At 54.6% G+C, this 22,040-nt stretch overlaps 10 protein-coding genes across 10 annotated transcripts; 7 read left to right on the top strand and 3 right to left on the bottom strand.

Moving 5' to 3' along the window:
- Positions 1–172: 172 nt before the first annotated feature.
- On the bottom strand, positions 173–2,715 carry BZA70DRAFT_101817 (beta-lactamase-like protein). Its single transcript, XM_064909325.1, has one exon. It carries the CDS (start codon positions 2,466–2,468, stop codon positions 408–410), a length of 2,061 nt encoding a protein of 686 aa, XP_064765505.1. The 5' UTR covers positions 2,469–2,715; the 3' UTR covers positions 173–407.
- Positions 2,559–5,698, top strand: BZA70DRAFT_297932 (uncharacterized protein; the record flags this gene model as incomplete). Its single annotated transcript, XM_064914583.1, has 3 exons — positions 2,559–2,706; positions 2,766–4,986; positions 5,039–5,698. The coding sequence occupies exons 2-3, from the start codon at positions 2,842–2,844 to the stop codon at positions 5,696–5,698; spliced, it is 2,805 nt and encodes a 934-aa protein (XP_064765506.1). The 5' UTR covers positions 2,559–2,706; positions 2,766–2,841.
- BZA70DRAFT_285885 (putative trans-sulfuration enzyme) lies at positions 5,685–7,181 on the bottom strand. Its single transcript, XM_064913809.1, has one exon. It carries the CDS (start codon positions 6,902–6,904, stop codon positions 5,750–5,752), a length of 1,155 nt encoding a protein of 384 aa, XP_064765507.1. The 5' UTR covers positions 6,905–7,181; the 3' UTR covers positions 5,685–5,749.
- Positions 7,182–7,298: 117 nt separating this feature from the next.
- Positions 7,299–9,022, top strand: BZA70DRAFT_285886 (uncharacterized protein). Its single transcript, XM_064913810.1, has one exon. It carries the CDS (start codon positions 7,445–7,447, stop codon positions 8,666–8,668), a length of 1,224 nt encoding a protein of 407 aa, XP_064765508.1. The 5' UTR covers positions 7,299–7,444; the 3' UTR covers positions 8,669–9,022.
- Positions 9,023–12,434, bottom strand: BZA70DRAFT_285888 (uncharacterized protein). Its single transcript, XM_064913811.1, has 2 exons — positions 11,057–12,434; positions 9,023–10,980 (listed from the first exon to the last, which is right to left on the bottom strand). The coding sequence occupies exons 1-2, from the start codon at positions 12,194–12,196 to the stop codon at positions 9,097–9,099; spliced, it is 3,024 nt and encodes a 1,007-aa protein (XP_064765509.1). The 5' UTR covers positions 12,197–12,434; the 3' UTR covers positions 9,023–9,096.
- A 197-nt stretch (positions 12,435–12,631) lies between these two features.
- Positions 12,632–15,159, top strand: BZA70DRAFT_285889 (peptidase family S64-domain-containing protein). The gene has a single exon (XM_064913812.1). The coding sequence runs from the start codon at positions 12,743–12,745 to the stop codon at positions 14,864–14,866; it is 2,124 nt and encodes a 707-aa protein (XP_064765510.1). The 5' UTR covers positions 12,632–12,742; the 3' UTR covers positions 14,867–15,159.
- A 128-nt stretch (positions 15,160–15,287) lies between these two features.
- Positions 15,288–16,113, top strand: BZA70DRAFT_242817 (uncharacterized protein; the record flags this gene model as incomplete). The annotated part of the gene is made up of 3 exons (XM_064910576.1): positions 15,288–15,544; positions 15,604–15,874; positions 15,934–16,113. The coding sequence occupies 3 exons, from the start codon at positions 15,288–15,290 to the stop codon at positions 16,111–16,113; spliced, it is 708 nt and encodes a 235-aa protein (XP_064765511.1).
- Positions 16,114–16,604: 491 nt separating this feature from the next.
- BZA70DRAFT_101974 (major facilitator superfamily domain-containing protein) lies at positions 16,605–18,550 on the top strand. Its single transcript, XM_064909326.1, has 4 exons — positions 16,605–17,004; positions 17,069–18,003; positions 18,071–18,162; positions 18,262–18,550. The coding sequence occupies exons 1-4, from the start codon at positions 16,711–16,713 to the stop codon at positions 18,498–18,500; spliced, it is 1,560 nt and encodes a 519-aa protein (XP_064765512.1). The 5' UTR covers positions 16,605–16,710; the 3' UTR covers positions 18,501–18,550.
- Positions 18,184–18,725, top strand: BZA70DRAFT_252332 (uncharacterized protein). Its single transcript, XM_064910719.1, has one exon. It carries the CDS (start codon positions 18,519–18,521, stop codon positions 18,699–18,701), a length of 183 nt encoding a protein of 60 aa, XP_064765513.1. The 5' UTR covers positions 18,184–18,518; the 3' UTR covers positions 18,702–18,725.
- Positions 18,726–20,344: 1,619 nt separating this feature from the next.
- Positions 20,345–21,149, top strand: BZA70DRAFT_292252 (uncharacterized protein; the record flags this gene model as incomplete). Its single annotated transcript, XM_064914365.1, has 2 exons — positions 20,345–20,420; positions 20,479–21,149. The coding sequence occupies 2 exons, from the start codon at positions 20,345–20,347 to the stop codon at positions 21,147–21,149; spliced, it is 747 nt and encodes a 248-aa protein (XP_064765514.1).
- Positions 21,150–22,040: the final 891 nt, after the last annotated feature.

Below are 22,040 nucleotides of genomic sequence, written 5' to 3' on the forward strand. Positions count from 1 at the left end.
TTCTTCTTCTCTGGTTTTTTGTTTCTTCGTTCTTTGATTGTTTCTTGATTAGTTCGATACACGGCGTTCTTTTCTTCCTTTTCTTCTCTTCTTCTTTTCTCTTTTGTCCTCATAGACATAGACTGTACAGCACTTCTACACTCACTTACGGCGTTCTGTTCTACTTCATCATACAATATAACCATCACATATGTACAATACACAACATATCAACCTCTTATCATCTTCATGAAAACATTTTCGGTGTTTCAGACTCAGACGGCAAACGGCGGGACCCAAACCCAATAAATTATCTCGGAATTACCGCCTCCAGACTAAGGTTTGATATTAAACCTTATAATACGCCCCGGTGTTTCGGTGTTTCTTTGTTTATCCTTTCTTCTTTGGGGGTTTTGTTTACTAATGCTTCAACCTCCGTCGAGATGCTCCCGCCAGCTTCTTTGGCTGGATGCGAGGTCTTCTGCTTGACTTGTTCGGACCCGCATCCCGTCCATCCCCATCACGATCCTGCTCTTCTCATCCTCATTCTTGACCTCCATCAAGACAGGATACCGCGGCGACACATGCGTAAGCACCGTAAGCTGCGCATCCACCTCCCGCGCGACCGCGACCGCCTCCGCATGCGTGCAGTGCAGCTTCGCGACCGCGTCTGCTGCGCGGTCGTCCGCGAACGTGCTTTCGTGCACAAGCACCGTCGCGCCGCGCGCAAGTGCTGCGAACGTGCGGTTCGGGCGGGTGTCTCCCGAGTAGGCGACTTTGATGTCGTGAGGGAGTGTTAGTACTGCTGAGTATGACGGGGAGTATTTGGTTCCGTGGTCGGCTTTCGTTGTCGCGATCTTCAAGTCCGCTGTCAACTCCTTTCCCCCCTCCGTCAGAAACTCATTCGCGTCTCTAAACTCGATCTCGCTCGTAGACAAGAACCCCCACTCCGCAAGCAACGTGCGCAACGGCCCTGGCCCAACAACATACAACCTCCCCTCTTCCTTCCTCAAACCTATCCACCGCTGCACAAAAATAATCACCCCCAGTACATGATCCGAATGCATATGACTCACAACCAGCACGCGCACTTTCCTCACCGCATCTGCCGCTTTTCTCTCGTCGAACCCGTACGCGCGCAAAATACCCGCCAGCGCGGATTCGCTGCAGTCAAGCAGGATTGATGTCTGGCTTGTGGGGTCGGTGACTAATGTGCTCGTCACGTTCTTGTATTTGCTCGGCATGAACGAGCCCGTGCCGAGACAAATCACCTCAACCTCCTCCTGCTCTCTGCTCTCTTCTGTCACCTTGTCGTCTGTAAACAACATTTCTGACTCTCTCTCCCTCTCACTCGTAATCAGATACTCAGACCCCACCACCTCAATCCGCCCTCCACTACCCACCCTCCCATTCTTCGCCACAATCCCACACTCCTGCCGTTCGGCCTTCCTCCACCACGTAAAAACCTCCGGCGCAAGATGCACCAATTTCGATCTCAATCTCGCCGCGCCGTCAAGCGAGAACGACGGCCCAAACACCGCGCTGCAGACTATATTCTCTTTTGCGCCAATTGTGTCAATCAGGTTCTTGAACTGCGGGCTAGAACACAGAGAGGTATCTCGTCCTAAGATAAACACAGATAAAGCAACCTCCCTCTGCACCCCCGAGAATCTCTCAATCAATCGATCCACACACCTTCCATCCGGGACATCAACCACCGCAATCACCCCTGGCGTAGCAGTCTCCCTCATCACCATCTCACGCGTCACATGCACACCATTCGCAGACCACGGCACACCTCTTCGCAGATCGCCTAGTGCTTTCCCGGCAGGCACGCCGAGGCTCATCGCGCGCGTGGCGTCGAATTGCGCGGGTGCTGCATGTGGTTCGATGATGTAGCTGTAGCTGCAACTCACAGACGATCGTGAATGACTGCGCATGATCTCGGGGATTGGTGAGGGAGGTGAGCCGTCGTAATCTCTAACTTCAGAAGAGAAAAGATTCTGAAGCACGCCGTCAACTACTCCACTCTCGTCCTCCACTTCACTCTCCTCGGCTATCTCAATCACCGTGAACGTGACCCCCTCGTCAACCAAAACGTCGTCATCCCTCACCCTCCGCACACTCGCCTGCACCTGCGTCCTAAACTCCACAGCCCGCAAACTCGCCAGCCCATGCTTTACCCCCGCGCCGCCGTAGATCAAAACCTCCTCACTCCGCAGCTCCTTCCGCGACCTCTCCTGTCCCGCCGCGGAAAGAAACGTTGCGAGACCGCTTATACTCTCGCTGTAGTCCTGCGCGGAACGCGAGGAGCCGGTGAGGTAGATTGCCTTCACGTCGCCGAGGGTGAGGTCTTTGGTGGATGCGTAGAGTCGTTGCGCGCCTTCGCATATTCTGCCGATCAGGATCGTTCGTTTACCACCCGTCGAGAGCGCGAGGAGGCATGAGGGATTGTCGCGGGAAGGATAGGATGCTATTCGGATCTTCATCCTGTCTGTAGGTGTTTGTACGGTGGTGCTATCGAGGATCAGGCATCTTATAGATCTATTCAGGATAGAATGAGGTCTCTGAATATTTATGGCGGGTGCGGCTCTAAGCGGTGAACTCTGTCCTCATAAGTAATTTGATCCTGACTCTTGTCTTTAACCCGCTCATCCTTGCTTCTCTGGTGAAAGTACTCAATTTTTGATATTCCAGGGACTGCAAAAGAGGCTGTTGAGACTGTGGGTGTGTATTGGTGTGCGTGTATGCTATTGCGTTTTTGTATAGTTTGCTAACTAAAGCAGTCATCTATTTCGCAGTCAACTCACAATCTAGCAACTACTACAACCATCTAATCTAGCTACATCTACACAACTAAACATGTCAAGCGTGGACTCAGACGACGAAGACTCGGCTTCAATCGACCTCGAAGACTACAGAGACCTGATTGATGAGCACATGCACATGTCCACAAACTTCCTTCCCTTCATCTACGTGCAACACCTACAAGTAATCGAAGTCGTCGAACTCTACATCCACCAACTCACCGTCGGCTGTCTCGGCGCCGACAACCCAGCTGAGGGATCGAAGGGGAAGAAGAAAACGTGCAAAGCGAAATTCTGCGCGTCCTCAGAGTGGTTCCAGAACTGGACGAGGACAAAAAAGTTGGAACCCTGGGCGATCCGGCAGATTGCGTGGAAACTGGCCGCGACGAAAGGCCATTATGGCATCTGCGAGGGCGCTATGAAATGGCATGAGGAAGCGGCGAAACGTGGTAGCAAAGCCGGGATAGGCAAACCAGCAGACGAAGAAGAGCCCGACGCGGCGGCTGGGAACGAGGAGGGTGGAGAGAAAGCAGAGTCGGGAGCGGCGCTGCGCAAGTTCGTTTCATTCCAGGCGCACATGTTCTCACCAACGTCGGTGAAAGCTCGCAAGCCGGTGCCGTATTACACCGGTCCGCTACTTTCAAACCTCACTGTTATCGACGACATCTTTGTCCTGCGCTGCCTCTACGACTCTTCAAACACCGGGGCAAACGGATCCTGCTTCGCCTCCCTGCTTCACATCTTTGCGCATCCCGAGAGACTGCGCGAATGCATGAACTCCGGTCCAGAGATGTTCAGACTCGTCTTCCGGCTCACCACCGACGTCTTCCCCGATTCAGACTCTGAACACCTCGCCGAGGTCGTGCACTCGCTCGCCTACGGCATGCGCCTCCTCATCAGCCAGCATGAGTGCATGTACACGCCCCGCTCGCGCAACCCGCACATGCTTGTGCTCAAAAAGCGCGGGCAGCAGTACACCGCTGCTGAACTCGAGTTCATGCGAGGATCGACCTCTGCGATCGTGCGCGCGACCGCACTCGCGTCGTTGATGCTCCACCGCTACGTCGCGCAGGTGGTGTCCCTCAGAGGCCGCGCCACCGTCGAGATGTCTGCCGGCGCGGCGTTCCACGCTCTCTGGTCGCCCTGCAACGGCATGTTTAGAGTTCTGTTTGTGGAGATCATGCGCGCAATCACGCTGAACCCGATGATCCCGACATATTTCACCGAGGCGATCGAGGGCGATATGAAGGAAGAGTGCATGTTTGTGCTTGCCTGCTGGGCGCGCGCGTATCTGGCGACGCACTGGCCGCGCGGAACTTACTCGACCACCGTCTCGCGCTCGAGCTCGCTGTTTTTCGCCATGGCCCTCTGGCACATCGTGCGCGCGCGGTGTCCGCGCGTGAAGCAGGACGTGCTGCCCTTCCGCCAGCTCGGCGATCTGACGCCCAAGACGATCTTCACCTCCCGCAACACGACGATGCCGATGCCGCCCGGCCATGGCGCGCGGTCGAAACTCAAGGCGCCGTATGTGCACGTGCTTGAGTTTGCGAGCCTGGTGTTTACGCTCAAAGCGCGCGTGGGGTTCCTGCGCAGCTACGCGCTGCGGTGTATGGTCAAGGCGTTCCGCACCGGCGTGGTCAAGTCTACGCTGATCTCGATTATCACGAGCTACTACCCCGGCGTGTCCGACCAGCACCTGCGGTCAGCCTACCAGCGTCTCGATCAGCGTCCGCCGGGGGTGCCGAGTTCGCGCGACAGTCTCCAGCACGCGCTGGCGGACTACGTGCAGCTGTATTTCCTGCTCGACGTCTCGCGCGAGGACGTGCTCGGGTCTGTGTTTGCGGGGATGAGGCCTGCGATCCGGTCGCGCACGATGCTGAGTAAACCGCTCAAAGTCCGTTTCGGCACGGGCGAGGACGGCGTCGATCATGGCGGAGTGCAGGTCGAGCTGTTTAGGACGATCGGGCGGATGCTGTGTGATCCCGACTACGGGCTGTTTGAGATCGACCCGGATAGTCAGCGGGCGTGGTTTAATAAGGGGTTTTTCGATGATGTTGACCGGTTTGATGTGGTGGGCACGATCGTGGCGTTGGCGGTTTATAATGGATGTACGATCAGCGTCTCGTTTCCAAAGGCGATGTATATGATGCTGCGGGGGGAGTTTCCCACTCAGCTCGATGAAATCAAGGATCTCTTTCCTGTGAGTACTTCTACTAATATGATCTGTTTGAGCTCGGCTAACACTCTTTTAGAGCCTCTACCATGGACTGAAGGCAGTGCTGGATTATAAAGGCGACGTGTCAGAGCTGGAACTAGTGTTTGAGTACACCTACCAAACAATGGACCGAACCATCACCGTCCCGATGCGCGAGAAGCCAACCCGCGTGACGAACACAAACAAGGCCGACTACGTGAAAGAGTACATCCACTGGGCGACGTTCGGCACGATTGAGCCGTTCGCCGACGCGTTCAAGCGCGGCTGGAGCAGGCTGATTCCGGACTGCGTGACCGACATGTTTGAGCCCGACGAGTTGATGGAGCTCGTGCAAGGGCGGGAGTGGGACGCGGCCGAGTTCTCGGTCGCGGAGCTGAAAGAGGTCGCGCGGTATGAGGACGGGTACACGGAGGACACGCAGGTGATTATCTGGTTCTGGGACGTGGTCGGCAAGTTGAGCGATGGGGAGAAGCGGCAGTTGCTCGAGTTTGTGACGGCGTCGGATAGATTACCTGTGGTGGCGGGGATTTCGGGCGTGCGGTTCGTGATTCAGCGGAACGGGCCTGATTCGGAGCGGTTGCCGACGTCGCTGACGTGTTTCGGGAGGTTGCTGTTGCCGGAGTATAGTAGTCGGAAGAAGGTGGAGCGGATGCTGAAGACTGCAATTCGGCATTGTAAGGGGTTCGGGTTGGTTTAGTGTATTCAATTATGACTATTATTCTATTACATATGTGCAATTAAGAAAAGCTTAGGAAAGGGAGAGAAGGCCCTGCTTAAGATCAGCAATCAGATCATCAGTGTCCTCAACTCCAATCGACAGCCTAAGCAACGTCTCCGGAACATGCTTATCCGAGACCGCGCGCCACTCAATCAAACTCTCAACACCTCCAAGCGAAGTCGAGTGATGAAACAGTTTCAGTCTAGAGGGTAGTTTGCGCGCGAGATCCGAGCTCGCGACCTCAATCGAGAAGGCGGGCGAGTGCATGCCGTTTGGCATCTGCTTTGCGACAAAGGGCTCGGTTTGGAGGGATGAGTGGTGGACTTGCTTCAGCGCGGGGATCGAGCTAGAGGCGAGAGCATCGGCGAGGAAACGGGCGATTTTGGTGGCAGAGGTGGATTGCTGCGTGACGCGAAGCTTGTATGTGCGCAGCGAGCGCAGCAGAAGCCAGCTTTCCATGTTTCCGGGCTGCAGACCGAGGATGCCGCGGTCCTGCAGCAATTGATCTCGCACGGCGGGATCTTTAGTAACGAGCACGCCCGCGAGCAGGTCAGAGTGGCCGCCAAAGTACTTTGTAGCCGAGTGCATCACCAGGTCGACACCGAAATCGAACGGGTTCTGGATCGGCGGCGGCGCAAACGTAGCGTCGACGAGCACCTTTGCGCCGCGCGCGTGCGCAAACGAGACAGCTTTCTCGAGATCGAGCGCGATGCCGGTCGGGTTGATTGGTGTTTCGATGTGGAAGAGGTCGTTTGCGGACAGCGAGGGGTCGTAGTGGTCGATGCTTTCGATGCTGGCGCCGCCGCCGAAACGGGAGAGGATCGCGAGCACGTTGTGGCAGCCGTGGTAGCCGTCTGCGATGGCAACGCGTTTTGGCTGCAGATGGGTGATCGCGGCCGTGAACGCGGAGAGGCCGGAGGAGTAGACGACCGCGTGGCCGCCGAGGATGCCGGAGAGAACAGCTTCGACGCGGGAGGTGACGGGGTTGCCGAAGCGGGAGTAGACGCGCTCGTCCGGGCCCGCGAGGCGGATGTCGTGGTCTTTTGCACGGACGAGTTTGTCGGGGTCCGAGTTGTATTTGTAGATTGTCGAGACGTGGAGCGGAGTGGCCACGTCGCTCACGAGCGAGAACTCGTCGTCGGCGTGGACGGAGACCGAGGCGAGGTCGAGGTCGTAATCGCTCATGGTGGTGGAGTTGCGAGAAGTAGCAGCTCGATTCGAGGCACAGTGATCAATTGAGTAGTTTATTCAGATCAATAGCAAATTAGAAGTAGAAACAAAGACCAATTACTGTTCTTCTTCTCTTTTTATATCAAATCAAGGCAAATTGAAGGCTTTTTAGCGACTAATTGCGCTTCACAGTGACTAATTGCGAAAGTCCGCGAGCGATGGCGCCTGAACCGTTTGGGTTTCATTGATTTGCACGTGATTTTTTGCCTTTTCGGGTCTCTCCTCATCCTCGTCTTTCTGCTCTGGTTTTCTTATAAATCTCTTCTTAAAACTGTCTAAAAGTACTTGTATTTCGTAGTTCTCTTCTTCTGCTGCTTTGTCTGCAAATAATGTGCTTACTCATGCATTACATAATGTCACCAACCCCTCGCCCATGTCCTCCCGGCAACCTCCCGCAGCCGCCCTCAACAACTTCCTCAATTGAACCCACCCGCGCCCGTAAATCCTCGACTTGCAGCCCTCCTCCAGCTCAATTCGTCTTCTTAGCTCTGTTTTATGGCTGAGACCTTACCTACCACCGTGCGCCGGCTCTCCGCTGCCCCGCCGCCGCCGCAGGACCTCATCGATGCCGCGGTCGCGACCTCGGGTCGCGTTTCGTTTGGCGGCGAGGCCATCCCGCTCGGGGACATGCTCACCGTCCCCGGCGGTGCGCCAGGCGCATTAGATCCCTCTTCCGCGAGCTCGATGCGCCCGACCTTTGCGAGCGTGAACTCGACCAGCGCGCACGCGCACGGCGCCTCGTTCGTGTCCTACTTCACGGGCTCGGTCTCGATTGTGTCGCAGAACCTCATCGTCGGGCTCTCGGTCGCCGTCGTGTTTTCGATCGTGTCGCTGACCTCGATCCAGCACGCGTTTGCGCCAAACCCCGCGCATCTCGCGCTTGGCGCGTGTTTGACCGCCGCGGTCTTGCTGCGGTTCGTGGTCCCCTCGCGCCTGCTGCTGCTCACCTCCGCGACCGCGTCGTCGGCCTCGGCGGCGTCGCTGACCGCGGGCTCGCGGCTACAGGTCTCGTCCGTGTTTGCCGACAAGAAGCGGTCGTTCCGCGCGCTCGCGCTGGGTTCGCTACAGGCCGTGTTTATCTTTGCCTATGCGATTTCGGCCGCGCGGCAAAACATGACCTCGATGCACATGAATTACTTCTCGGTGCTGCCGCCGCTCGACACGGTCCTGCAGGTGCTGCTGCTGCGCATCAAGGTCAAGCTCACGCTGCGCGCCGTCGTCGGCGGCGTCATCAACTTTGTCCCGCAGGGACTCGCGCTCATCTCGCGTGACTGGACGGTCGGGTTTGAAGCGATCCCGATCGCGGTCGCGCAGACGCTGTGGTCGTACATGATATTTCTCGAGCAGGCCGCGACCGAGTCGACCGCGTGGCTGGCGACCGTCTACGTCGCGTTTCTTGTCTCGGTGGGAATTCTCGTGCCGGTGAGCGGCGCGTGGGCGTTGTATGATTTCTACACGCCCGCTACGCCGGATGCGATTTTCAAATCGCACGATTTCGTGGTGATGACGGTGCTTTGCTGTATTTGCGGCGTCTTACTGCTCACGCTGTTCCTGGCGTCGGGGTTCCTGATCAAGTGGTCGTCGAGCGCGCATATCGTGGTTCTCGTGTCGACGGCGTCGAGTATCCTTATCATCTCCTGGTCGACCGTCTTGAATCCGTTGTTTGTCACCGCCGGCGTCGTCCTCAGTGCTGTCGCGTGGGCTCTCTACGTCCGGTAATCTCCCTCTCCATCCTCTCATCATCCTCCATCCTCCGACACAGCCACATCAATCATCAGACAATCTCCTTACATTTATCTACTCTTACTCAAAGTACATATTCGTGATCTCCCATTTTCTTTTCTCTTATCGTCAATAGTTTTCAGCCATACTCCGGATGCATGATCTCACATTCTCGAATTATAAATATTCCACATGTATTTTTTGTCTTTTTTCTATTCTCTAGAGAGCGGGATCTTTCTTCCTTTCTTCTTTTCTTGTGTTTTTAGACGGTTTGGGGATGTGTAACGCAACAATAAAATGAGTAATTCACTGTAATCTGTAATTAAGCAATATCTAATCAGAAAGCAAACTTTTCCTGGCTATGTACACTTTATACACTCTCACTATACACTACTCTATACACTCAACTCGAGAAATATGAAGGGCTACAACAGCTTCCCATTCAAGCTCTCCTTCGCCTCCAAATCCTGCTCGATCAGATCCCTATTCAAATCACAAAACATCACGCGCATAGGCTTCGTCCACGCGCCCTGGCAATCAAAGTCCGCGAGCTGCATCTGCATGCCGTCGTACGCAAACGAGAGCTTGACGTTCGCGGACCACTTGATTTGTCGCTCGACCGCCCGCTTCCCTTTCTCGCTCAGTCGATCGCTAGGTCGCGTCTCGACGTTCTCGCGGATGAATCTGCCGTCTCGGTCTTCGTTCTGCAGCCTGCTGACGCCGCTGAGCAGGTGGTCGGATTCAGAGGAGAGAAAGCTCGAGCCGCCGAAGAGGGAGATGGAGACCGGGTAGCGCTGGGAAAAGTGCGTGAGGAGGATGTTTTTCGCGTTCATGACGTATCCGACCGCGAGCGCTTCGGAGAGGGTCGAGTGGCGTTTTGAGATTGCGCTCGCGAGCAGGTCGTCTTCCATCGTGGCCTCGTGGACGAGCAGGTCTGCGTCGCGGCCGATCTGCGTGAATGCGTAGTTTGGCCGCGTGTCGCCAGAGTAGGCGAGCTTGAAGCCGTTCTTGAATGTGAATGCGACCGAGTGCGCGAGCTGCGCGTGGACGGCGCGGCAGGTGGCGACCTTGCGGAGCGACATGGCTGAGAGGAGATCCTCGTACGAGGCTTTGTATTCCTCTGCGCCGCCCTCGACGGAGGTGGTCGGGTGCTCGGACGTTTGACGGTAAGTTTCGCGCTCGGCGAGGTACCTGTTTTCGACAAAGCGCACGTCGGCGGTGAGGTTCGGGTGGAGCTGTTGCCATTCCTGGAGCCAGAGGATCATGCGCCGCGAACCGACTATGTACAAAGTTCTCGAGTCGCCTTCTTCGAGCGTGTGTCCGTTAAATGCGTCGTTGCGCGCGCGCAGAAACGTCAGCACGCCAAAGAAATGGTCGGCGTGCAAGTGACTGATAAAAACGACTTTGATCTCGCGCAGGATCTCGTCCGTGCCGCTGAGTCCGTACAGCCGCCGCAGGTTCTGGACGGTAGACTCGCCGCAGTCGAGCAGGACCGACTTTGTGCGGAGAGGACTGCCGCTGTCGTCAGGCGCGGGGTAGAACGGGAGCTTGACGATCGTGCCGATGACGTTGCGGAAGACGGCGGGGGTGGCGGAGCCGGTGCCGCAGGTGATGACGGTCACTTGGTTTGCGATTTCGACGCGTTGCTTCTTTTTCTGCGACGGGGGAGAGGCGCTGCGGCCGCGCTTGTTCTCGCTGCTGCTGGCGTTGTCGTCGGTGGGGTTCTCTATCAGGTTTTTCTTTTCGAGCGCGGAATAATTCATGGCGCCCTCGTGGCCTGCTTCGGTGGTGACGATGCGTCTGGGACCGTTCGGGAAGCGCTCGAGGATCTCGTTGTACATCTCGACCGTGGTGTTTGCGAGCTTGTCTGAGTCGCGCCAGTCTCCGGTGGCTATTTTGTGAGCGTTGGAGGTGATGAGCTTGCCTTTGAGGACGTAGGTCGTGCCTTGGATTATAGGCATGACGGAGAGTTCTGGTCGGGGGTTGGGGGAGTCGGTGGGAGTGTCATCGACAGGCTGGAGGATGGGAGATGGCGGAGGCTCAATGGCATTACCATGCACCTCCCTCTCTTTCTTTTCCTGTATTGCCTTTCTCTTTTTCTGATGCCTCGTCAGTTTCTTGCCTCCGCCTTTCACCGGGATCTCCTCTGCTTCGACGGGGGTGTATTTTTCGTCGACGAGTTTAGACGCGGGGGTGATTATGGGTTCGCGGAAGTGGGTGGGCGAGATCATGCCGAGAGCGATGGCGAATTGCGCGGCGCGGTTGTAGGTGAGGGTGTTTGGCGTGTAGTCGGGGTGGTTGATGATGTGCTAGAGTCAATGTGAGTATACAGCGAAAAAAGGGAGAGATGGGGTAATATAGCAGAAAGAAGAAAGGAGAACGTACATCACACTCGGGTCCAAAAGACTTCATGAATGATATAAACTCTTCACTGAAAGGCTCGACTTCGCGGCCGAGGTCGTGGACGACAAAGCCATAGACAGGTTGTTCGAAGTAGACGCGCTGGGCAAAAGGTTCAGACTCTGCCTTTTGCTTCTCCTCCTCGATCTCTTGCTGAGAAGGAAATCTGTCGACGACGGTCTGCGCACCGGCGAGATACTCGCTCGGTTTTGGCACGCGCGCAAACCAGTTCTTTGTCTTTGCGTCTTGAAGGTGCTGCAGGGTTGGGATGTCGATGAATGCCATGCGACGGACAGATTGGGGCGGGGCGGTGACCATCTCTGTCGTGACATCGAGGCCGTCGTCGCGCGTCCAGGTCTTTCCGTTGATGACCTCTGCGCGCTCGGGACCAAATGGGAGGCGGTAGAAAGCGGCGAGGTTCTCGTCGAACTTGCCGCGCGGGGGCCGGGGCTGGATGATGTAGCTCAGCGAGGGGCGGGACGGGGACGGTGGTCTGACGACCTGAAGAATTTCGGTCGTGTCATATTGTTCGCGCATCTCGGTCTGGCCTGATAGCTGTTTCTTGCCGTCGCGGATGATTCTGTCTTTGTGCGGAAACATACGTTTCAAGCCAGTGTCGACTATGGCTTGCCTAGCTGCTTCGTCCTCAGATGAGCTGACGTGTGCTTCGGCTGCGTCAGAAGCACCGAAAAGCTCGACGGGAACGACGACGAGGTCTTTGTCGTGAAAGTCGCTGTCAGCGCGCTTGGCGGAGATGTCGCAGGCTTCGCGTTGGAAGAAACGGCGCAGGGAGGCTAGGGCCCAGGGCACGTTTGCGTCGCCAAAGACCTGGATGTTCTCGACGGCCAGCTCGTCGAGAGTGAGGATGAGACCGGGCAGGCCACCCATCTGGGATGTCCAGTCGGCGGAGCCGGAGAGGAAGATGTCTTGGAAGCGAGAAGTGCGAAAGCCGTACTCGCAGCAGAGACGTTGGAAGCCCTCGCCCACGCGACCAAAGAGGTAAGAGCGGCCTGCGATCTCGACCTCGAGCGCGCAGGCGGTGAGGTCAAGGCTCGGCTGGGCGAGGACTCGGGCACGGATAATCAAAGATCCCTGGGGCCCGTCGACGTCTTGGGTTCCGTTCATGGTGAATTTGTCACTGGTAATGAATATCTGGCGCGCGTAGGAGCGCTTGGAGGAGAACGCCGAGGGATGGCGGAGGATCCGGGCGCCAGAAGCTCCTCGGAGCAGGAAAAGAGAAGTGAATGCGCGCGTGGTGTCTATAGAGCGCGACTACGAACAGTAATTCAGGTCGAAGCCGGTGGTGTTGAAGAGGAAGCCAGTTCTAAGCCAATTCTTAGGCGTTCAATATTTTTTTCTCCCAACGACGAGATCAAGTTGAGTGAGTCTGATGATGACATGCTGATTACCAAATTAATAATCACATGACTGCACGTGACGCTTACATAAGCTGTTACATATAAATGTTATATGAGCGAAAATATGATATAAGAAATTGAATTCAGTGCCGCACGGCACCGTCAGCCCGAAGCGGTTAGCGCCATTTGAATTAGACTTTCTGAGCTCGCTCGTTTAGCCGGCGCTGCTTCTTCGCCCGGTGCGTGACTCCTCACCGCTTCTCTTCCTCTTCACCACCTCACCTCCTTCTTCACCTTCTTCACCTTCTTCACCATGGCTGATCGCAAGGAAAAGGACAGAAAGGACAAAGAGCTGCGGCCGATAAATCCCGCGCTGGCAAAGCTCGCGACGCCCGAAGCGCCCGTCAGTCCGCTCTCCAGACCTGCGCCCTGGGGCGACCTCGACATCGACTACTGCCGCGACCAGCGCGCTGACTCCGTCTACTCCGCCAACTCCTACGCGCCTTCTGTTCGCTCGGCCCGCACGTCCTCCTCCGGATTCTCCCTTCTGCGCTCCTCCGCGTCCTCCATCTCCGGCGAGTCCGTCTTCTCCCGGCTCAGCATCGATGCCGCCGGGCCTGATGAGTTCTACGCCGCAGAGAGCATGGGCGTCGCCATCCCCCTCCGCCAGGACTCCCGGCTCTCTGCCGCGCCCGCCCTCGCCTCCATCGCCGAGAACAAGCGCGACATCGCCCAGGACCTCGGGGTCGTCGCTGCCGACTGCCGCTCCGTGCTCGAACAGGTCGGCCACCAGATGATGGACCTCTCCAAGGCCGCCTCCTCGCTCACGCAGACCATCCGACTCGCCGCAGTCGCCTGCGCCAAAGCCCTCGGCACCCCGACTTCTTCCTCCTCCTCTTCCACCTCATCCCTGCCGCCGCCCCTCTCGCCCGTCACCTCGCCCGCCCTCGCCTCGATCCTCAAGGTCGTCCTGCACTTTGCTGACAACCTGCTCGTCGGCCTTCCCTACGCTTCCGCCCGCTCGCTCCTGCTGCGGGCCACCGCCGAGCTCGGCATCGTCCTCCGTCTCATGCCTTCCTACTCTCCTGCTCTCGCTCCCCCACAGCCGCACAACTTTGCCATCTCGGCCGAGTTTGAAAAACCAGAGACGCCGGCGAAGCTCGCGCTCGACAAACTCGCGCAGCTCATGGCGGTTTTGCCGCAGCACCAGGTCTTTTCCGAGCACGACGGTGCGTTTGTTGCTCCGATCGCTCGTGGTTTCTCCGAATCGTTCTCGATCGTGTCTGTGCTGTTTGGTGTTCCCTCGCCGACCACTTCCGACCACGACTCTGTCTCGGCTCTGTGGGATGTCGCGGACGATATCCACTTTTTCTGCCAGCGCAACCGTATTTTGGTTGCTGCGGGTAAGGTGTCTATGGCTGGATTCCGTGCGCCGTTCCGAAACTCGGCGGCAGAGGTTCCTCCGATGTCGATGTCGATCGCGACGGAGGACGCTGAGACGCTGAGTGGAACGCTGGGTGGATATGTGTATCCGAAGGTTGACCCCAACGACCCTGCGCTTGCGGCCTACTCGCAGTCTGCGTTTGCAATGACCTGTGCACATGTCTGCTTGACAGAAGCTAAAATTCGCCGACCGCCTGTGTCGGTGCCGTCGCCGGTGCTGGTGAATATGTATCGCGACACGCTGCTGAAGGAGTACGCGCGGTATGCGCCTCACTCTGACGAGCGGCGGGCGTTCAAGCGGGCGGTGAATGCGCTTGATGCGCAGTACCCTCGTCAGAACGGACGGTCGGTGCCGCCCAAGTTTGGAGACGTGCTGTGGGGCGAGCGCACGCTTGCGAACGGCATGATTTCGGATGTTGCTATTGTGCGGTGTCGGCCGGGTCTGAAGCCGGAGGATAACGAGCTTGGAGACGATGTTCCGTTTGCGGAGTTTGACCCGTCGCTGATGTTTACAAACTTGTCAGTGCGACGAGTGGTTAAGAGACTTGTTCCGGGGTTGGAGGTGTTCAAGTATGGATCTACGTCAAAGTTCACTACTGGCAAGCTTAACGGGCCGCGGTTGATTTACTGGGCCGATGGCGCGCTACAGTCGTCAGAGTTTGTAGTTGCGGCCGCCCCTTCGGGTATGTTTGCGACAGGAGGAGACTCTGGCGCGTGGATTCTTCGCAAGGACGGAATTTCGGGATTGGGAGTTGTTGGCATGCTGCATGCGTACGACGGCGAGCACCGAGAGTTTGGACTGTTTACGCCGATGACGAGGATTCTTGACCGGCTACGGGACGTGACTGGGATTGAGTGGGGAGTTGTAGGAGCGAAGGATGTCGAGGGAAGTGAGGAGGAGGAGATGATGGTTGGTGGGTCGGAGACGTCAGACTCGTCGAGAGGGTTTGATGGATCGCTTGCGGATTCGTCGAGTGATTCGGAGCTGGAGTAGAGATGGTTACTTGTTAGTATGTTATGAACGGATTACTATGTTTTTCTTTGATTTATTTACTATTTTCTGTACTATTACCCGATGGTTTTCCTTTCTATTTCTTTTTTATCTTTTTTATTTATATTGGATTTGGACGTATAAACGGTTTTTCTCTTCTTTTTTATTGTTTGAGAAGATGGTATTTGGAAAAGGATTTTATTTTATTTAATAGAAGATTCAGATTAGAAGAAGAAGAAGAGAAGAAGAAGAGAAGAAGAAGAGTAGAAGAAGAGTAAGATTTGGGTTTGCTGATATCAGCACTACTGCTGTCGTTGATTGCTGCCTTCTTATACATGTGTTGATATACATGATAAGAGATACAGACAGCATATAGACAACATACACAACATCATAGAAGACAATGAGGGTCGACCACGCAGCAATGGACCCGTACTCACACTCCACAGACATCCCCCTCTCAGTGATTGCAGCCACGACGCCGTATCTCGAGCCCGAGCCAGTGACTCTTCCGGACGGGCGCAGGGCGACTATATATCCCTTCTTTCGGGCGCAGGAGAGTGAGTCGATTGAGGTATGCGCGGAGGAGAAGAGGGTGACGGTGGAGGAGGAGAGGTTTGATGTGCTGGGGAAGGTGTTGTGGAGGATGTTTAATCGGGAGATTGAGGAGGGAAAGACATAGTGAGATATCCTGTGTTTATGACTGATATGAACCCATTGAGCTCACATACTGTTAATAGTCCACAGATAAACACACTGGAGTATGAGGAATTCAAAGGATACTGGTTCGCGTCATTCACAGCAGTCATGCTGCTCGACACCGACACTCCTCAAGACAATCTCACGACGGACATCGAGAGCAGGTGTCTAGGAACCTTCTACGTCAAGCCAAACTACATCGGCCGCTGCGGACATGTCTGCAACGCCGGGTTTCTGGTGTCTGATAAAGCGCGCGGACAGGGCGTCGGCAAGACGCTTGGGAAGCAGTACGTGCAGTGGGCACCGAAGCTGGTTCGTTCTCTTCTTCTTACTTGTTGATTGACTACAGAAGAGATATTGACAACATCCAGGGCTACAAATCATCGATCTTCAACCTCGTCTTCGAAACCAACGTCGCCTCGCAACGCATCTGGGACCGTCTCGGGTTTGAGAAAGTAGGCCGGGTGAAGAAAGCGGCGTTTGTGAAGGGATACAGTGAAGAAAGAGGGCTGGTGGATGCGTTCATTTATTACTATGAGTTTACCGAGTAGTTGGGCGGAGGGAATGTGAGGTGTCGGAGGTCAGATATGATATCTTGTCGATATTGAAGAGAGGTGGGTTTGAGGGAAGATGCAGGGATCTGCAGGGTGTGCAGAGAGTACGTCGGTCCTTTACTCGGGCTTTACTCGGAGTGCCGGCTCGTTAATATCAAAGATATGTTGAGATAGTTGGGATAACTAGTTGAGGTAGTTGATATCAGGAGCTGATATCAGATGCGGTGTCAGACTATACCCTGCCAACACCACTTTTCAAGACAACTACACTATCTAGATACTCTTCATCAATTCATTGCATTTCTTATATTCATATATTCAAAATATATAGAACAAGTAGAACAAGAACAAGAACACACTGCAGCAACACTTCGGGGTTAAGATGGGAGAACTCCAAACTCTGAATTACATCACGGACCTCTTTTCCTCCTCCTCTGCTTTAATCCTCCTCAACTACTTCCTGCCCCTTGCGTCCTCCTCCTTCTCTCCTCCTTCTCTGCTCTTCTCTCCCGTCTGCGCAACTACTTAATGGACCGCAAATGGCCTATCCGCTCACCTTCCTTCCACTACCCCAACTAAACTAATCACCACACCATGTCCTCAACAGCAACCTCCCCCGTCGACATCGAAAAGGCCTCGAAAGAAGTCGACCGCAAGAGCGAAGTCGGCTGGACCGGCTCTGATGATCCCGAGGACCCGCTCAATTTTTCAAACCTCCGCAAATGGTCCATCACAATCATCTGCAGCACCGGCGCGCTCTGCGTCGCTTGCGGGTCGTCCATCTATACTGCGACTTATAGTCATGTCGAGGAGGAGTTTAATGCAAATCAGCTCGAGGCTATTGCTGGGCTTACTTTGTTTGTCTTTGGCATGGGCGCCGGTCCTATGGTGTGTCTCCTCTTCTCCTCCTCCCTTCTCTTCCTCTCTTCATCATTACTAACTCAAGCATCAGTTCTATGCCCCCCTCTCCGAATTCTACGGCCGCAGAATCATCTACATCTGCTCCTTCTTCTTCTACCTCGCCTTCCAATTCCCCATCGCATTCTCCCACAACATCACCGCCGTCCTCGTCAACCGCCTCCTAGCCGGTCTCTCCGGCTCCGCATTCATGTCCGTCGCCGGCGGCACCGTCTCCGACCTTTTCCAAAAAAACCAGCTCGGCAAACCAATGATGGTCTTCACCGCCTCGCCATTCACAGGCCCGTGCTTGGGTCCCCTGCTTGGCGACTTTATTGTCTTTGGCGCCGGCTGGCGGTGGGTGTTTTATATCATGATCATCTGGACTTTTGTCATGCTCTGCCTCATCGTGTTCTTCGTGCCCGAGACTTATTCGCCCGTCTTGCTTCGCTGGCGAGCGCAGCGGCTGCGAAAGGAGTCCGGGAACGATAGCTTCTACGCCCCGATCGAGCTCGTCGAGCGGTCTGTTATTGCGACCGTCGTCTTCAGCGTCCGTCGGCCGTTCGAGCTGCTGTTTTTAGAACCAATGGTTTTCTGTCTCTGCCTCTTCACCTCCATCATCCTCGGCGTCGTCTACCTCTTCTTCCAAGCCTTCACTCTCGTCTTCCGCAACAACCACGGCTTCAAAGCCCAGCACGTCGGTCTCAGTTTCATGGGTCTCCTCGTCGGCATGATCTCGGGCGTGCTCACTGAGCCATACTGGCGCTCGCTCTACGTCAAGCTGTCAAACAAGAAAGGCAACGGCGTCGGAAGGCCTGAGTTTCGCCTGCCGCAGGCGATGGCGGGAGGCGTGTGTACCCCGATTGGACTGTTTTGGTTCGCTTTTACGACATACAAGAGCGTGCATTATATCGTGCCGATCTTGGCTGGCATTCCGTTTGGCTTTGGCATCATTCTCGTGTTTTCTGGGGTGTTTACTTATTTGGTTGAGTATGGCTTTTGATCTTTTTGTTTTATGTCTGTGATAGAAGTGCACATGCTGACGATTTATATGCAGAGCTTATCGACCGTACTCTGCCTCGGCTCTTGCTGCGAACGGGTTTCTGAGAAGTTCTTTCGCTGCCGCGTTTCCTTTATTTTCTGTTCAACGTATGTCCTTACTCTATACCAACTGTTTGAGACTCTTTGAGACTCTTTGAGACTCTTTGAGACTCTTTGAGTAAAGACCGCAGCTGACAACATCTACAGTATACGAAAACCTAGGCTACACGTGGGCGTCCGCTTTGCTCGCGTTCCTCATCCTCGGCTGCGCGCCGTTCCCGTTTGTGTTTTACTACTACGGCGAGCGCCTTCGTAAGCGGAGCCGGTTTGCGTGGACAAATCAGGCTGAGGCGGGAACCCCCGCATTGACGAATCCGGCGGAGGAGAGGCACTCCACTGATGCTGGCGAGCGAGCTGAGGATGCACGTGGTGCGAACATGAAGTGATGCGCTGAGCAGGTGTGGATGTGGATAGGGATTGAAGTCGTTATTGGGAATAACCATCGTTTGGTTTATGTGTTTATTGTGTATATGTCGGTCGTTGTATTTAGGATGCATTTAAAACTGCTGTGTAATGGGAACTTGGATAAATCGTGTAATAATACACCAGAGATGCTCCATGAGGATGTGTGGGGTCAAAAACAATAAACGAAAGCGATACGCTCTTAATTGATTTAGTACGCGCAATTGGATTCGGTAGATGTTGGTTAATGTTGTAATTTGTAAATCTATTTTGGAGTAGTCAACTTAAGCGGGTTTATTTACTTTGAAGTTGGCGGAAGTGTAGTGCGGCGGCTCTCTTTATTCTCCTTCCTTACTCTGGTTGTCCCGACATTGGTAGTTATCACGATTGTGGATTCTTGTCGATTATTGTGATTATACTGTTGACTGAATGATACTAGAAATATTCTGTCTTTGAACTTCTGTTGATATCTCAAACATCCACACTCTGCAAATACAACACCCTCGCTGTCTGATACCCACTCTACTATCTCACTCGACTATCCCACCAAAAAACGTGGTCAGAACCACTAAACACCTCAGTTTACTAATCCGCACCGGCAGCTCGGCAGCTTTTGACTCAAAAACGCCATGTGCCTCCCACCTGCCTGCCCTCCCGTCCTCAATCCCTCCCTCGAACGCACGCAATACTCTCAATAAACTCCCCTCCTCCTCGCTACATTGCCATGGCCGCTCATCTACTCTTGCTGCGTGCCTGGCGGCATTCCAGATTTGTATTTTTTTTTCCCCTCCTCTCTTATTTCTGTAACTGAGCAGCTTTGCTTTTTCTCTTGTCTTGTTCCTTTTTTGGAGAGAAGGATGGGATTCTGGCGTGATTTTTTCTTGCTACACTTGCTGTTTTCTGAAGACGGATCCTTGGCCTGCCTGCTGTTGCTACCACCTCGTTTACTTTCTCACAGTCCTCTGAGAGTGACGATTATCTGTCTACTTACCCCGTCCTAATCCATCCCCGGATCATAGAAGTTCCGGGGTCCCGGATCATCAAAAGCCGAACGCCCACCATTTCGCCATCTCTTCTCGAGAGAAAAACAACTACAAAGTTAAGCTCTTCGGGGTCCGCAGTTCTTGCCATTTGACTACTGAGAAACAAAAGGGCGAAGCACGCAGCTCTCCCGAGAAGGAGGCGGGCACGTGGCGGTAAACTCTCCGAGAGCGTATTCCTGATATCCTCTGTGTGTGTGGGTGTAGGCTTCGTAAGAGAAGAAAAAAGCTACGTCGGGATCCACTTCGCCCGTACTGAAGCACTCTCGGACTGCTGCCGCAGTGCCTGCAAGCGACTGTTATGCTTTCCCAGCGCGCCATACAACATAGGCGTTTTACAACTTCACGTGGCCGTCTAGGGCCGGCGACGGCATTTCCAGCCGGAAAATGACACAACCCTTCCTCTCTCTCTCTCTGTGCTCTCTTTGCTCTTGCTGGCGTATATCTTTGAATACACTTATCATCTATACTGTGGTGGTGCCTCGCGAGCTCGCTTATCTGGGACCGAGACTTTCGCCCCGTTTTCGGAAGTACGTGCTTTTTGCCCTGGGTTGTATCGTTTGGAGGGTACTTCCGGACCGGACTGGAGGAGGGTATAAGTTGGTGCTGTCGCCTCGTCTGTCGTCTTTTTTCTCTAGCTCCTGAAGTCCAAGATAACAGTCGCGCTTAAGAAGATTTGTCTGGAGGCGCTCAATACTTTCCCTCTACAGCTGCTCTACGCCTGCTCTACACCTGCTCTACACCGCTCTACACCGCTCTACACGACAATACACCACCAGAAGATCATCATGGCGCGCGACCGGAGCAGTAATAACGGCATCATCACCCGCCGCCGAATCGACAGAGAACCCCGTTCCCGGTCAGGTAAATCCCCCCCTCTCCCACACTACTCTCTCGCACCACCAAGCTAACACCGCACCAGGCTGCCTGACCTGCCGCGCCCGCCACAAGCGCTGCGACCAACGCATGCCCTCGTGCAGCAACTGCAACCGTCTGAACCTGAAGTGCGAGGGCTACAAGTCCGTGCTGCGCTGGCAAGCCCGCACGATGCAGTCCGTCAACATCCCGGATTCGACCTACCGGTCTGTGCGGTACATTGTCTTTGGACAGGCGGACTACCGCGACTACAGCGAGGAGGTCGAGACGCTCTTGGATCTGTATTCGCAGATGGATCTGTTGCCTGATGAGCAGGAGCAGCACACGCATCAAGTCCAGCAGCACATTGGATCGGACTACATGCCCTGCCACGCCGTCAAGGACGACTACTCCTCCCCCGGCACCATCCCCCTCGCGACTCCAGACCTAGCCTACTTCAGCGCCTTCGAAGACAGTCCCAGCGGTCTCATCTCCCCTCCTGCCGCGATCGACAACAGCAGCAGCATGCTAGACCACTCCGACCTCATCTATCTCCCTGACGCCGCCATGCCAGCTACCGCCCCAGCACCAGCAGCGGCGGGGAAGTACGAGCCGTGCTGGTTGGCGGCGCTGAATGGGGCTGCGGTGGACGGCATGTTGACGGAGTATGCGGATCATCAGATGGAGGTTATGATGCCGATGGCGAATCCTGATTTCACTGCCGTGACTTATATATAACCCCCTCTCTTTCAACTTCTCTATGTTTTCTAATGTTTGATGATGTCTCTATGATTATAATGACTATGTACTTTTTCTATGTATTTTGTGGGACAAAAAATCTGGAAAGCCGATAGACTGTGTATCGGAGCAATGACCTTTTTATGTGGCGCAGTGTTCTTTACGTTTTTGGAGTACGTACTTTTATGTTTGTGTTGTTGTTTTTGGTAAAGATGAGATGGTTTTGTTGGAGTTTTTAATGATTTGGTGTATTTTTATACGGGGAATGATGTACGTAATATATATATGATACATAACACAATTATGATAAAATCGTCTCATGTCGCAACCGCACAACAGCTATAACTAAACACCCTTCTCATCCTCAAAAAGACAGCAACAAACCACCTCTTCCCACACTCAAGAGATATCAGCACCCATCATCGGCCTTGCATACTTTGCCCCTCCAACTCTATCACCGCGTTGCTTTTGCCATCGGACGCGGATGGTCCTACCATGCGAGCGATGGCGCACATGGCATCGGCGACGCGCCGCAGGCTGTGTGCACAAGGTTGGAGTTTATAAGTCTGTTTTTGGATGCTTGGAGATAAAAGGTGGAATAAAATAATTGATCGGAATGGGAGGTTTCCGCGCCTGAAGGTCGCTTTGTTTGCAAATCCATACATCTGACGAAACAAAGAAAAGTGGAAGGAAAAACAGGAGGATCTGGGGGAGGAATAGCACTCGGCTCAAAATATCTCGAAACGGGTCCAAAGGGTCTCACCTAACCCGAGGCGGGATTTTCACTTCACATCAGTACGGGTGCTTGTATATGAAACTAGTTGCGCACGGAGCGCCTTGCTTTGACGAGACGAGAGGCGGAGGTCCGATGAGTTGATGCCTTGCGATGGC

The sequence above is a fragment of the Myxozyma melibiosi genome, assembly GCF_037950935.1.
Source record: "Myxozyma melibiosi strain Phaff 52-87 chromosome Unknown BZA70scaffold_17, whole genome shotgun sequence".
Taxonomy (NCBI): domain Eukaryota; kingdom Fungi; phylum Ascomycota; class Lipomycetes; order Lipomycetales; family Lipomycetaceae; genus Myxozyma; species Myxozyma melibiosi.